The 16,355-nt window shown below is 29.4% G+C and overlaps 1 protein-coding gene across 2 annotated transcripts; it reads right to left on the reverse strand.

The window, feature by feature from the left end:
• Positions 1-6,936: 6,936 nt before the first annotated feature.
• LOC124929221 (UBP1-associated protein 2C) lies at positions 6,937-8,806 on the reverse strand. Of its 2 annotated transcripts, none has more exons than XM_047469521.1 (2): positions 7,553-8,806; positions 6,937-7,239 (listed from the first exon to the last, which is right to left on the reverse strand). In XM_047469521.1, exon 1 carries the CDS (start codon positions 8,736-8,738, stop codon positions 7,554-7,556), a length of 1,185 nt encoding a protein of 394 aa, XP_047325477.1. In that variant the 5' UTR covers positions 8,739-8,806; the 3' UTR covers positions 6,937-7,239; position 7,553. The 2 variants fall into 2 exon arrangements, with proteins under 2 accessions (XP_047325477.1, XP_047325478.1); XM_047469522.1 differs by having other exon boundaries at positions 7,525-8,806.
• Between the last annotated feature and the right edge of the window lie 7,549 nt (positions 8,807-16,355).

The following is a 16,355-nucleotide window of genomic DNA, read 5'->3' on the forward strand; positions in this document are numbered from 1 at the left end:
TTTCTTCATCATGTCTCTCTTCTATATATATATACACATAAAGAAGTTTGTCTGATCTGGGTTATTTGAAAAAGTATATACAATATTATTATTTAATGAAAACGTGAATGATTTAAGATTATTGTAATTTTGGGTTGACCAATAAAATAATATTTGTTGTCTTTAATATTTAATGTTATTTTTATAAAAAGTGATATAATTTGGTATTTTAATTAATTAATTAATTAATGATGAAAATGAGAGCTCATATCAAACAAGGTCTGATCACATGGTTAATGAATTGGGCAAATCTTGGATGGATCCATTCAACAAGTCCTCTAGTTAGTGCATTGAGTTATTTCTTTATATTTGGTGGGGTTTTGCTGTTTTCCAACCATAATTATATTTTTATTACAATAAATAATAATTATAATAATTATAATAATAATAATTATAATAATAATAATCTGATCATAGAGTTTAAAAGAAAATATAAAGGAGATTATCACTTAGGATAGTTAATATCAACAATTTGGTAATCTAGGGAGTCAAGGTAACTACTAGAATTTACTAAACAATTTTGTTTATTTTTTAATTTGGGTAAATTTATTGAAATAATTTGTATTTTCATTTTGCCAATTTTTAATTAATATAATAAATTAGACACAACTTTTGAGATAAATATTTTATTATATTATTTGCTTTTTATTAAAAAAAATTATAATGGACTTCGTAATATTATAGTAATCTTGAAAAAGTGTCAATTTTATAAAAAACAAATATCAACTATAATATTTTAATTATAATATTTGTATATATTATTAATTTATATGAACTTCATATTACCTTAATCTTGAAAAGGTGTTATTTCATATAAAAAATAAAAAGTAGTTAAATAGCTGAGACAAATGCAACAAATTACAAACTTTATATGTAATTCAGATTAAAAGTGTCACTTTCATCTTAGAAATAGTTCATAGCTTAGAATAATACATAAAACTCAGATTACCATAAATAATATAATATATATATATAACATCTATTTCAATCACTGTATATATGCTTTCAAAATTTTATGCTTAAAATTGACATTTGATCACAACTCCAATAAAAATATTAATTTATTAAAAATTTATAGAAGCTAAAATTAAAATAATTATTTTTGATTTACTACAAAAACATTTTTTTATGATTTTTTATTTTATATATATATATATATATTATTTTTAAAATCATAATTTAATGTTCATAATATTTTACAAAAATATATATTTTTTTAAAATAGTTTTATAATGAAGTTTTATTTTTAATTTATAATTATATATACATATAATAACAAATTTTAAAAAATATATATTTTGTGTTTGTACTCTTATTAGCTGGTTTTCATACTTTTATTGACCTTTTTTGTTTTGTTTTTAATATAGATTACGAGAGTGAGAATTGACTAATTTTTTATTATATTTTTATTAATTATTATATTTAATATATAATTATTTTAAAATGTAGTTATATATTAATAAGTATTAAAATGTATAATTTTTTAATTAATATGTATGTATAAAGATAAATATATAATTAAATAAATAATTATTACCGAAATTATTTATATTTACACTCCCTTCATATATAACAAGAAAATATTTACTTAAATATTATAAACATACTATAAAATACATAATAGTTTTATTAAAAAAAATAATAATATACATAGAACTTTTAAAAAATAATAATATGATAAATTTTTAAATAAAATAATTATAATTATATATACAATTGAAACTCGTATAATATTTACACTTTTATGTAAAAAATATATAATAATATATTAATTAAAATAAATTTATACATATAAAAATTTTAATATTATTGTATAATTTTATAAAAATAATATTTGTATATGTATAGATAAAATTTACAAAATTAGATCACATATTATAAATATATAATATAATAAGAAATATTTGTACTATTTTTTATTTCAGCTAAATTTATATAAAATTTAATTTTATCAACAAACTTTAGTTTTTACATTAGGTAACATGCATGATAGTTAATAGTTATTATATACATTTGTTCCACGGTTACATAAAACTAAAGATCATGTGTATGTCTCAAAGAATTTAAATGACTATTTAATAATTGTGCATTATATAATATTTTGTATTATAGACATCAAAATATTTGCAGAATGTTTTATATTAGAACATAAAGAGTCAAGAGCTAATAATGTTAACATAATTAAGTATTACTAGGCTTTTAAAATGAATAAATTGAAGAGTTATTAATAAATATAAATCAAATTAAATATATTTAAACGTTTAACGAATAAAATAGATAATTAGAACAAATAAAAATGATAAGTTGGAATGTAAATAAGTGTATCAAAGGCGCACAATGTTGACTATTCTTATTGTATTTGTATTTTAACGAATAAGTTGAAGAGAATAATCAAACTGGTCCTAATTTTATATTTAATTTTATTTTTAAATTAAATATAAAAATATGAGATACTTTCCTATCACTAACAATTGATGCTTTCCCTCATTTCCAAGTCAGTTCCAATTATTTATTTTCATTTTTTTAGAATAAATTCATCACTTCCTTCCAATTATGACACATTCTTACATGTCATGATACACTTTTAGCCCCCTCCAAAATAAATAAATTTAATTTGATCCAATATATATATATATATATATTCTTGAACATAAATGGTGTACAATCCATCATCTTAATGAAAGAGGATGATTCATAAAGTGTTAAGACAAAAAGTTGGTTAAATGTTTTGTCATGATTTTGACTTACCCATTGCATTTGTTATGTTAAGAATAATGAACATATAAAATAGTATAACAAAGATCCATTTGTGGTTGAAAACGGTTTATCGATTAGATTTTGACCCCGGAAAGATGTCTGTTGCGTTAATCTAGTCTACCTCCTCGTAATTTTTTCGATGTGTAGCTATATTGATTTGTATGTAAAAAGATGCAAAAGAATTTTGAAGTTTAATTGAGGATTGAGGCACAAATGATGGGATGATTGAAGTTACTCCAATTTCCCACTATCTTGTCTGGCTGTCTGTCTTGTTGCTTCCATTGCAGACCACACCACCACCACCTTAACCACCACTTACCACTTTAGACTGTCACCTTCTAATTATTCATCATTATTTTGCCCTACATTACAAAACGCTTTCCCAAGATTCGGGCTATAACAGAAAACAGCATATAGATAATTTATTCAGCAATGTATCCGTGAAAAGAATCAACTTAAGAGACAGTAAATGTTACAGTTCGATTTCCATTTGAATGATATCTTAACTTATTCTTACAAACGTGGCGCTAGTTTGATTCAGTTTAGTATTTAATTAATTTGAATCATAAACTCCAAGTATTTGATTAGTTTAACTACTTCAGTTTATCCTTATTATTTCTCCAAATTGTCCAGTTTATTTAGTGCTAAATGTTTTATAATGACTTATTATTATTTATAAGCCGAATCAAACTAAACAAATAGAGTTTGACCATTAGAAATAGTTTTTAAAAAAAAGTTAATGTTACTGCCTTTGGAGAAACATTATACAAAAGGTACAAAGGATAATAAGAAAGCAAAGTTGATTAATAGAAAGGAATAATAATTGATAAGATTAATTATGAAGCAAGAAAAACAAATTAGGGTCACTTCAATCACATTATATGGTGTCCCTCAATAGGCAATAATAACTCAAGAACTAAATCAATCACTAACAACTTTTAATTGAGATTTCAATTACAATAATTCATTCAGCACCCTTATTATACTACCTACCTAATTTGGAAAGAAAGAGAAAATATCTTAAAAAAAATACAAGAGAAAAAAATATTTTCTCTTTCTTTCCAAATGAGGTAGGTGCGTATATATTATTACTCTTTTATTATTGGTACTGTTTAAATATATAGTTATTTCATTAGGTAGTTAAGAAATGATAAAAATAAATGTAATACATAAGAGTAATAAATAATCCAATAAATAATAACAATTTCAAAGAACTATACAAATGAGATACATAAAGAAAATAAATATCTACACTCCAACTAATATTATACTTTAATTAGTGTTATAAAAAATCTTAAATAATTGGTTATACATTTTGCAGAATATTTCTATTAAAGCATTCTTTATATTCTTCTTCAAATGAACATAAAGATGATAATGATCTAAATATGCTCATTGTTATTATTATCATCATTCTAAACTTTATTTCCAAGCATAAAAGATTAGAAAGAGAAATGAATAGCTTAGTGGGACCTAAATGACAACAAATTTAGAATAGTAGGTAGGTGGAAATTAATAAATGTTAAGATCCAAACCAAAATTAATTTACATCAATTCAATAATGAGCTGGAATATAATTTAATAAACTAATATAACATTTTTTTTTTGGGAAAAACTAATATAACATTTGATCAAACTCTAATCAGATATTTAAAATAATTAAATTAAAAATAAAAATACCAAATTATTTAAATATTTTTATAATTTATTATTAAATTATATTTAGATAATATATACTTAAAATAAATCATTTTTTTACTAAATCATATCAAACTAGTTCTTTTTTATTTATAAAAAAAAAACAGTTTTTATCCCAAAAATATCCCACATCAAATGAGCTCAATAATATCTTTGAATAAAATTAAGTAATGCCTAAAATTAGGAATAGAACAAAAATGTATTATAAAGCCAACATGATTACACACATATCTAGACAATAAAAAATTAGGGTCTTTAATGAGGCCTTAGGAATTTCTTTATAACTTTATATATTGTATTCATTATTTTACTAATAGTTTAACAATAGACACAAAAACTATCATACTAATACAATTTATTATTAAAATTCATAATTCCAAAACACACTTTTTTAACCTTTGTAACAGAATTAAAGAGCTAATGAAATCTATTTTATTTATTATAAAGAATTAATTATCATTAATCAAAATAATGAATTCTTTTATAAGTTTACAATCAATACATCTAGAAAATATAAATAACCATTTACAAATTTGAAAATTTGCGATATGATGGCTGTGGGGGGTTTAGGATAATTCCCGGGAATAAACCCAGGTCACACACACAAAAAAATGGTTTAAAATTTTAAAAAGACAAAGAAAAGAATGAGATTCTTTTAATTGATTCTTTTTTATATTTTAAAATATATAAATTTTTATCAGGTTATTGAAACAAAAATTACCTTATAACTTGGACAGGATGAGGAAATGAATAACCTGAACCAATACCAATAGCCCCTTGTCCTTTTTCTGGTTTCATCATCCTAGGGTGGTTTTCGATCACCTGCTGCATCATCTTTACAGTTCTACTCAGTCTGTAATTCCTACAGATTAGGAGTTTTGCCTGTTTCTCATCTTCAACTTTTCGATTATAAACGCCCTCCTAAGAACTTGGATGTTGACTCGCTCAATTGCAACCCAACCAACCAATCAAAACAAAATACAGAAAGAAAGAAAGTAAATGGCAAAACAAGATTTACAAGTGCCAAACATGGACACACTAATTTATATGCAACATCAAACTGATGAAGCAAAACTAATCGGCAGAGCAATGCAGTTAAGAATGGGCATTCAATTTAGAAGCTGGTGCAGAAACTCAACAAGCTTATTATGGGCTTTCTCATAACCCTTATTAAATCACTCACAGAATCTAGGCGAAAAAGAAGAGAAGAAGTAATACAGCACTTCCATAAGTAAATATGGCACATTAAAATCAAGTCTAATCCTTGTTATCACAACATATTGATAAAGAAGCAAGTAAATCTTAAGAGCAAACCAAAAAGTCAGCAAATGAACCAATCATTCATTACACAATCCACAATTAGCGTACCATATTGGAACAATACACCTAATGTCAGCAACAACAAGATAGATGAACATGACAAGCAACACAAACTGACATTAGCCACGTGTCTAACAAGTACAAACCTGACTGACATTCCAATAAGAGAACCAAACTAAGAATCCAAAAAAATAAAATTTCATCATTACATAGATCAACTTCAAGCCATTTCAAGTTTATAATTTGATTGTGTAATCAAATCCACCTAAATTCTTTGTCTTCAAACTTCTAGAATCCATACATATAAAATAGTCAACTAAGTATCCATTTAAGACCAAGTAAAGAACAGAAAATCACAGTGGTAAGAGAACAACACTAAAGGGTTCTAACAAGTGATACTGCAAAACTTATCAGAAATTCGGTGGAATTGCCCCATGTGACAACAAACAGTATCATGTTTTCCAAAAAACATTGACTGTAATTGGAGATATTTTTCTTCACTTAGCTTTAACTTGCAAATAGCAAAACAAATACTGTCAAGTATGAAATCATTGAAATATTTACAAATAGAGTTGTCTGTAGCATCCTTTTTTCATATGCAGTTTTATATTATTATGTGACTTCAATAGTCAATTAAATTTGATTGAATCTCCAACAATGATGTATTATGAAATCCATATAATAAAATCACATATTATTTGAACACTTCATTTTAATTCAAGAAATCACAATCTCTCCCAACTCAAATAAAACCTCATTAACACGTTTAGTGAGAATTAATCAATAAAAATTGAAGTCTATCACACATCATAACCAAACCGAGTATAAGAATGGCAATCCTAGAAACGTATAATGTGCATCTCTTGTGAATGAAAAAAATATCACAGAAACTTGGTATTGTATATAGTAAGGCAAACAGGCAACTTTTAGCTGAGTACAAGATCACTTTCACTTGGCAAGTAAACCAATAACATAGAAAAAGAACCATGTAACAAAATAAACCATTTTATTCCTATCACTAAGCAATACACATATCTTAAAAGGTCTTCTATAAGGAAATTATACAGACATTAACCAAATTATCAATGAAACACTGAAATTTAACATCAAAGCAAAGAATTGTAAAAACAAAAAATAGTATAAACCGTAAAACCAATAGTCAAAGTGATATTAAGGACAAAGTATAAGAGAAATTGGCATTGCAAGACATGTCTTGATATAAACTAGTGCTCTGCACACAATCAAAGATTCTCAAACATAATCCAAGATTCCAAAACTACACATAATCATCTTTGGCAAATAGTTGTCAACAAAGACAGAGCTAAAAGGTGCAGCTACATCACACTCCAGATATCAAGCAAAGATTTCATTGTCCCATCACGAATCACCACAACCATTTAAAGCAATGCGCCAATCTCTCATAACCTGAACCAAATACGCATTTACAGCTCAATATATCATATCAACAACTAAAGACACGGGTTAAACATAAAAATGCAAAGGAAACATAAATAGCCAAAATGCAATATGGAATGTACAAATTAGACAAGTCAAGCGTGACAGAAAACAAGCAGCAAAGAAATAGCATATCAGAGGGCTGAACTGTACAAAGGTGAGACAATCAAGAGTTAGGAAACAACCAAACACAAAAATAGATTGAAGGAAAAAACATATCAAATTGAGAGTTTTATGAAAAGTAAAAGAATTAACCTGATTTACATCAAACCCGACAGATTACCTCAGTAATAAGGTGGCATGCCCTGGTACATTCCACTAGGAGGTGGCCTAGGAGCAGAACCGGACATTCCATAGTTCCCACCTTCTGAGTATCCTCCAGAAGGCATAGAACTCTGGGGCTCCCTATACATAGAAGGAGCCGGATTGCTCATTCCACCATATCCAGCACCAGCTCCGCCATATTGTGGACCTCCATATGAACCAGCACCATACCCACCCCCTGCGCCACCATAAGAGGCCTGCCCTTGATTCCCATAGCCTCCACCACCGCCCATTGAAGAGTTATGGCCTGGATTTTGATGAGTCATCGCTGGAGGAGGAGCAGCATAGCCTCCATAACCACCTCCCATTCCATAGTTAGGGCCTGACATCGATCCTGGAGCCGGACCACCATACCTGTTTGCTGGTGGCCCCTGAGCTCCACCTGCATTTGCACCGTTATTTGATTTTTTCCCATCAACCGCCAGCTTACAGTTCAACTGGTGACCATCAATTGTTTTGATTGGATCAATTAGTGAAGCCCTGGCACCTTCCTCAGTCTTGTAAATAAAGAAAGCGAATCCTTTAGGTTTCCCAGACTGCTTATCAAACCCTAATGGTCCTTCCTCAATCTCTCCATAAGCAGAAAAGTGTATCAGCAACTTCTCCGATGATATATCGAACGGGATATTTCCAACATATATCTTCCTCAGGTAAACATCAACACCACCGCTACTTGAAGAATTCGTTCCCGAAGCAGCAAGATGGGTAACCGTCATCCGTCCATCAATTTTCTTGCTTGGCTCTTTAAGTGCATAAATGGCGCCGTCGATATGCCTGAATGTAACGAACCCATAGCCTTTAGACCTCCCGGAGGTTTTATCAGTAATGACGATACCCTCGTCAAGATCTCCGAAGAATGAGAAGATACCTCGAAGCTTATCAGTCGTTGTCTCCGGTCCGAGGCCTCGTACGAAGAGCTTTCTCTTAGCAGGATCCGCATCGGCAACAGATCGCACGGCCTCAAGGACGTCCTGGTGACGAACAACGGCGGTTTGAAGTATGTCAATGAGTTGTTCTTTAGTGAATGGTTCAAGAATTTTGCGGGTGTCGTCAGGAGAAAGACTGCCGTTTGAAATTGGAGCCGCATCTCCAACAGCAAAAGAACCGCCGTTCTCGTCGGCTCTGCGCTTCTTCGAGGGGTCCATGAGTAACTTGAGAGGAGCAGAAACCCTAGCTAGAGAAAATTGGGGCGGAGAAAAGATTGTAAAAGAAAAACCTAAATTTGAAGTCGCGAAGGCTTGTTTATAAAGGGGCGAGGCTAGAAATATTGGGCTTTCTTGTCATATTAAAAGCCAAGCAAGCCTCAAGTTATAAATTTCATAGATCCAAACTATTTTCTGCCAATTTAGTCTCACTTTGGCTTGTAACACTTTTAGTTTTAAATTATGAATTTGTTCTATATCTGATCAATCAATTTTTAGTATAGATTCAGATGTTTATTATGAATTGTTACTAATTGGATGCATCGAATTCGCGACACTGTTGTTAGGAAACGTCGATAATTGAATACACCAAATTCGCATCATCTTCGGACTTCAAACGATTATATATTATATTTAGTCAAATGATGATCATATTTAGAAAGTTTGTTATATATTTGACAAAAAAAAAATAGCCCATAAAATGTTAGTATAGTTTTAAAAACGCTTTTATGAAAGGTTGGTAATTTGATATATGAAATGCGAGTTCTTAAGTAATTTGCCACATTCAAACAAGTGAAATTTAGACATATATTGTCTATAGTTAGTCAAAATTATGATCCTATTTAGAAAATAAATTGGTTATAAATGATGGGTTTGTTCTATATATATTTGACTAGGAAATCATCCATAAAATATTTAGTATAGATTCAGATACATTTATTAGGTGATGTTGATAATTTGATATAACTAAGTCCATCTTGCTCCCAGACAACTAAATCTGTCCAATTATAATGAAATTTAGACATTTTGTATATTTCTTCATCCTATTTAGAAACACTTTTAGAGGTTTATTTTATATTTGACGAAAAAATTACTGATAATTTTTTAATTATAGATTCTAATGGAGGGGCAGCTCTAGGGATTTTAATCTGGGTATGATATCAAGGAAAGGTAGCGATTTGTACAAGATATTGGTATTTGATTATTTTCCCACTATAGTGTTGTATATGATGAACAAGATGATTTATTTTTTGGGATTTGGTTTAGGTCCACAAGCTTCAGGAGTTCCAGGTGTAGTGCAGATGATAGGAAATGTGAATCGTCGTGGTTACGAGCCATCTGGGCTCCATGAGGGAATCAGAGGTAAAATAGTTGACATTTACATTTCGATCCCTCCTACCTTGAATGGCCAATTCGTAAAACAAAGAGAAACCATTCCTTATTTCCAATTCTCAGAACTGTTCATGCACCCAACCTCTAAACGTCGATTTCCAGGTTTGGAAATCTTTTCTAATTGTCTTCTTACTCAAACCCCTTTTCTTTCGTGATTAAGGGGGAATCAGATGATTGACATGACATACTAGAGGGAATGCACGAACTATTTCATGAACGTGGGCCAAGAATGATGAACAAGTTTGAAGACGACGCGTACACAATCCCTTCTGAACCATTCAGGCCAGAAGAGTTGATCCATACGGATTCTGATCATGATGACGTCACGGATAACGAGGAGGACGATCCGTACCTGACAAAACATTCATTCTCTAAAAATAATTCGAACTTAAAATCTATCATTTCTGAATTTCGTTCGCATATATAACATTATTTTTATAACTCTAAGTCCGTGGACACTTTGAAAAATATTTTTTAACAATGAAGAAGAAACTTTTGATTATATTCCCTTCGATGAAACGTTTTAAATCGGAAATGACCTATGAGATGAGACATTATCTAGATAAGTAGGAGAAAGATTTGTCCACTACGAAGGAAGTAATTGAAGTAAATCTTAACACTAAAAGAAGATCCTCAAATTATTTTAATCGGAAAAAGTTTAAATGATTTAGAACGAGAAAATACAACTAGACTTTTGAAAACGAACAAAAATATTTTTGCATGGTCCTATAAAGATATGTCAGTTATTGATCCAAAAACCATCCAACATTGTATACCACATTACGAAGATGCAAAATTGGTGAAGTAGAAGCTCCGGAGATTTAAGGCAGACATCGTGGACAAAATCAAAGAAGAAGTCCAGAAAAAACTCGACGCGGGATTCATTGATGTAATAGACTACCCAGAGTGAATTGCCAATATAGTCCCAGTCGTGAAAAAAGATGAAAAGATCCGAGTATGCGTAGATTGTCAGGATCTCAACAAAGCGAGTCTCAAAGACAACTTTCCTCTACCACACATCGACGTGTTGGTAGATCATGTAGCAGAACATCAACTCTTATCATTCATAGACGGATTCTCATGCTACAATCAAGTGGTGATGGCTTTAGAAGACAATGAGAAGACGATGTTCATCACAAAAGTCAGAACGTTTTGCTATCAAGTCATGCCTTTTGGGTTAAAGAACACATGAGCAACGTATTAACGAGCTGCCACAATGATTCTTCACGATATGATCCACAAGGAGGTAGAAGTCTATGTCGATGATATGATTGTCAAGTCAAAAGGGCACATCCAGAATCTCGACAAATTCTTACAATGCATCCGAAAGTTCCAGCTAATGCTCAACCCGAAGAAGTGTACATTCGAAGTAATAGTAGGAAATATGTTAGGCTTCTTAATCACGCAAAGAGGAATCGAAGTTGATCCGAGCAAGATAAAATCAATCACGAAAATGTCACATCCAAAAAGCGAGAAAGAAGTACGAGGCTTTCTAAGCAAGATCCAATATATAAGTCATTCATAAACAAATTGACTGTGACATGTGATCATTTGTTAAAACTTGAGGAAGAACGAAAGATTCGTTCGGGATGACGGTTGTTAGAACGCATTCGAGAAGATAAAAGGGTACCTTAAGAATTTTTATATTCTGATGCCATCGTGACTAGGCGTGCCATTAATAATATACTTAATAGTTACGGAAAACGCAATGGGTAGTCTACTAGCCCAAGAAAATGAAGAAAAGATGGAAGTCGTAGTATACTACGTAAGCAAACACATGACGGGTTATGAACTTAATTACTCGCTAGTAGAGAAGGTGTGTTGGGCCTAGTTTGGGTTACCAAGAGGCTAAGGCATTACATGCAAACTCACATAGTCAAGTTGGTGTCAAGACTCGATCCAATCTGACATCTATTCCAAAAAACATTTTTGTAGCCCAAACTTAGTAAGTGTATGGTGATGATCTCGGAATATGACATCGAGTACACAAATCAAAAATCTATCAAGGGAAGTAATGTAGTAGACTTTCTCGTTGACCAACCAATCGAAGTTGAAGATGACAATGAGTTAGCATTCCTAGACGACGAGGTGATGACTATCAACCCTACAACCTGGAAGCTACTATTCGATGGAGCTTCAGGTAAATAAGACAATATCATCGAAATACTACTCATCGATCCTGTAGGAACATACAACCCGATCTTAGTCAAGCTTGAGTATCCCGTGACAAACAATGAAGTAGAGTACGAAGCATGCATCTCTGACTTGAAGATTGCTCACGAAAAAGGAACGAGACGCCTAGAAGTGGTAGGAGATTCAAACTTGGTCATTTCACAAGTTAATGGTGAATGACAAGTCAAAGGAGAGAATCTCAAACCCTACCATCAACACTTATCGACTTTAATGGATAAGTTTGAACATGTGACATTTAAACACGCTCCGAGAAGTCAAAATCGTTTCGTAGACGCTTTGGCCATGTTAGAAGCCATGACGCAAATCCTAGAAGGAATTAAAATCAAGTCTTTGAAGATTCGTTAGAAACAGAAAAGAGACTTCGAGAAGAGGACGATTGCCAACACTGAAGTGGCGACCAAACATTGGTTTGAATCTCTACAGAAGTATGTCAAACATGTAAAGTATCCTTAACAATTCCAGAAGAAAGAAATGAGAGATCTATGCCAATACACAACCAACTACAAGCTACTTGTAAAAAATCTATATCGACGCTCCTTCGATGGTCAGAATATGCTATGCATCGACCAACCTCAAACATCCTAGATCATGGAGGAAGTACACGTAGAAACATGTGTCCCACACATGAAAGAATCAACACTCTCTAAGAAGATTATTCGTTTTGGCTACTATTGGCAAAACATGGAGCATGAATATGTAGAGTATGTTAAGAAGTGTCATCAATGTCAAGTCTACGCGAACTTGAAGCACACTCTAGCATCTCTATTGTACAACATGACCTCACCATGGCCATTCTCGACATGGGGAAAAGAGTTTGCATGAGATAAAAGACAAGGAAGGAAATAATAAAGACAAAACTTGAAAAAACCTAGACAAATAATCCACAAATATGATTTTCCTAAAAAAAATTAGACTAAACACATTATTGATCAACATTTAATTGGCTTAAGTCTAATTTATTTTTAGGAATCATTGTTAAAATGAACAATGAAGGCTATTGAGTTTAAGATAACTCATAAAAAAATCTCAAGTCTAAGTTAGGGATATGTTTAATTTTAGTTAAGTGTTTGATTTTTTTTTTTTAATATTCTAACCTAGGATAAGCAAGTCACAAACTTATCTAAAAAAAATGTCATCAAAACAAACCTAAGTCTAAAGAGAGGAAAAAAATAAAATAAATAAAAGATGGGTCGCGGCTAAGCCTCCACGGTCGACGAATTAGTCATCGGTCAAGAATCGGACTCAGCTCAGTCGGACGCAGCCAGCGTCGATCCTAGATCAGCAGCGGCGGTCCTCGATCGTCAGGTGCAGCCAGCATCCGTCCTCGGTCAGCAGTAGCAAGCAATAGCGGTCCTCGGTCACCAAAGGTTTTACATGATTGAACACCACATGTCCTCACTTTATCATCCTCAGACGAACGGCATAGTAGAAGCAACCAACAATAACATCATCACCATCATCAAGAAGATGACTCAGACGTACAAGGATTGACACGAGAAGTTGTCATATGCCCTCTGAGGCTACAGAACGACCATTCAAACGTCAACGGAAGAAACATCGTTCGCATTGTAATGTGCTTAGTCTTAAATTTCTTAGGAAAACCTTATTTGTGAATTATTTGTCTAAGTTTTTTAAGTTTTGTCTTTGTTTATTTCCTTATTTGTCTTTTATCTCATTCAAACCCTTTAAATATTAAAATATAAAAAAAAAATCTAAATCGTAAAGTGTAAAAAATTTGAAAAACGGCCAAAATTAACTAGTAGAAACTTTAAGGGTGTTGTGAGACATAGCGCCTAAAAACTCTTTCTCACACGTAACCCAACGCCGAATTCACTCTCTTAATTTCCTAATTTTTAAAATTATGTAGCGACTATTTAGTCGTGAGATTAATTAATATTAAAAAAATCTAAAGAAGCCCTATGACGATTTCTCATTAAAAAACTCACCATCTCTACCAGATTTTACGGGAGGTAAATTATGGAATCACCTATAAAGCCTCAATTTTCAACTTTAAATTTTTAATAAACTTAAAATAATCTCCTCACTTACATTTTCAAAATAAAAAATTAAAGAGTTTACTAAATTTAAAAAAAAAAAAAAATCGATCTCACATATATATATATATATATATATATATATATATATATATATATATATATATATTAATATTTAATAACTAAAAAAAATAAAAATTTTACCTAAAAAGGAAAAGACTTTTTTTAAGTTATAAACTAGTTCTCTAAACAAGTCAAGATTGAATAGTTCGTAAACTACTAAATACATATGAGTCTATATATTAAATGATTAATAAGTATAATCGTTTATAATTGTGTACCTCAAGGGCAAGGGTAGAAGTGACGCCTAATTTTTTCAAATAATTAATCTGACACTATAATAAAATTAATATAAATAGTGCAAGAGGTATAAAAAGTGATCTGAATGCGTAATGTTTTACTATATTTTAATCTTATATATAATATTTATGTTTATAATTTCAATTCAATAATACTTTATTGAGCTTTCTTTGTTTATACATTTTTTTTTCTACACAAATAACATCTACAGATTGCTAAGATATTATATTAATTTAGTATTTCTATGTGTTATCATTGAAGTCATATCAATGAAAATATGTATTTTTTTTATTTTCATATTTAAAAACAGAATTCAGATAAGAATATTATATTAGAATCTATTAATTATGGGTGTTATATATTGAATTTTTGTATTCATATAGTGCCAAGATTTTTTATATAAGAAAAATTATACTGACATCAATATTGAAATTTCAGTATACATATATTGAATATCGAGATACAAGTTACTTAATATTTGTAATATCTTGAGATTTTATACTTTATCCATATTATAATGTTTATATAAAAAAATCACATTCAGACATACTTTATAAACATATCTCTTCTTCTAGCTTAACGGCAATGAGAGGTAGATATTAATCCCAAGTTCTTAGGTTTGAGCGCCTAATTAAGTATGTGTTTGTGGTTACATATTTAATTCGCTTTCTATTTTTTTCCTAAATAAAAATATATTTTTAAAATGTATAAAAAAAGCCAGATGATACCATCTTAACTAATAACAATTAAAATCAATATTAATCGTTACTCTCTTAACAATATTCTTTTGAGCCTCATAATTTGTTTTGGTATGAATTTTTTTGTCACAATTATTTTTTATAATTGTCAAACAAAAATTTAATTTTTTTTTTTTTTACATTTAATATAAAAAGTGTGATTGAATGAGATAATCTTTAGTTTATAAAAAAATTGATAATATTTTTATTTATTTATTTTTTTTTGTATATTTTATATTTGACATTTTTACCTTTTTTATTTATTGTTTAATAAAATATTCACTGTATTTTTTTTTTGACAATTCTAAATTACTTTTAGAAAGCAATCTTTTATTAAACAAATTATTAAGTTAATAAATATACACATATTCATCTTCATCAATTTCACAAAAAATGCACACAGTGTTAATAATTTTTCACTTACTTTTTTAATATCAAAACTTTGTTTGATATAATTTATAAAAAACATAATATATTGAAATATTTCTTGTGTAAAGTGTTTGTGTTTATGATAATTGTTTCAAATGATTTTGCATTTTTTATATGTGGATAAGTAAATTTTTGTATTTGTATATCCATTATCAACATTATAATATTTATTTGTAAATATTAAAATATTTTTATAAATAATTAGTATTTTTATTAAAATTTCTAACTTAAAAAAACATATATTACACAAATTAACTATTTTCTTTAAATTATTTTAATATGAAAGATAATTTAAATATTAATTAATAATATACTTCAAAGTGGATATAATGAAAAATAATTATAAAAAATATATATATTATATGTATACAATAGAAAAAAAGAGTGATAAAACCAAAAAAAATAAAAAAACGTTTAACACAAAAAAGTGATTTGATAAGTGAAAGAGATTAATAAATAGATTGAGAGTATTTTAGACATTATACTATACAATTATTATTTTTATTGTTAAACATAGGAGTATTTGATTTAAAGTGTCGACAAAAGTGATTTTTTTTTAAAATTTTATAGATCACATTTTGTGCCAAACCTATTTTGTTTTGTGGCAATACCAAAATTAATGAGTTTTTTCTATAACCTATATTTGTTTATAGGTGTTTGGTAATTAAAATAAAAATTTCACATTAAAATCTCAAAAAATTAAAAAGAGAGTAACTTATTATGCGGAGATAATA

The sequence above is a fragment of the Impatiens glandulifera genome, chromosome 3 (assembly GCF_907164915.1).
Source record: "Impatiens glandulifera chromosome 3, dImpGla2.1, whole genome shotgun sequence".
Taxonomy (NCBI): Eukaryota; Viridiplantae; Streptophyta; class Magnoliopsida; order Ericales; family Balsaminaceae; genus Impatiens; species Impatiens glandulifera.

Excerpts from the sequence above, each read along its gene's own strand:
- LOC124929221 (XM_047469521.1), bottom strand. The coding sequence starts at position 8,738 with ATGGACCCCTCGAAGAAGCGCAGAGCCGACGAGAACGGCGGTTCTTTT.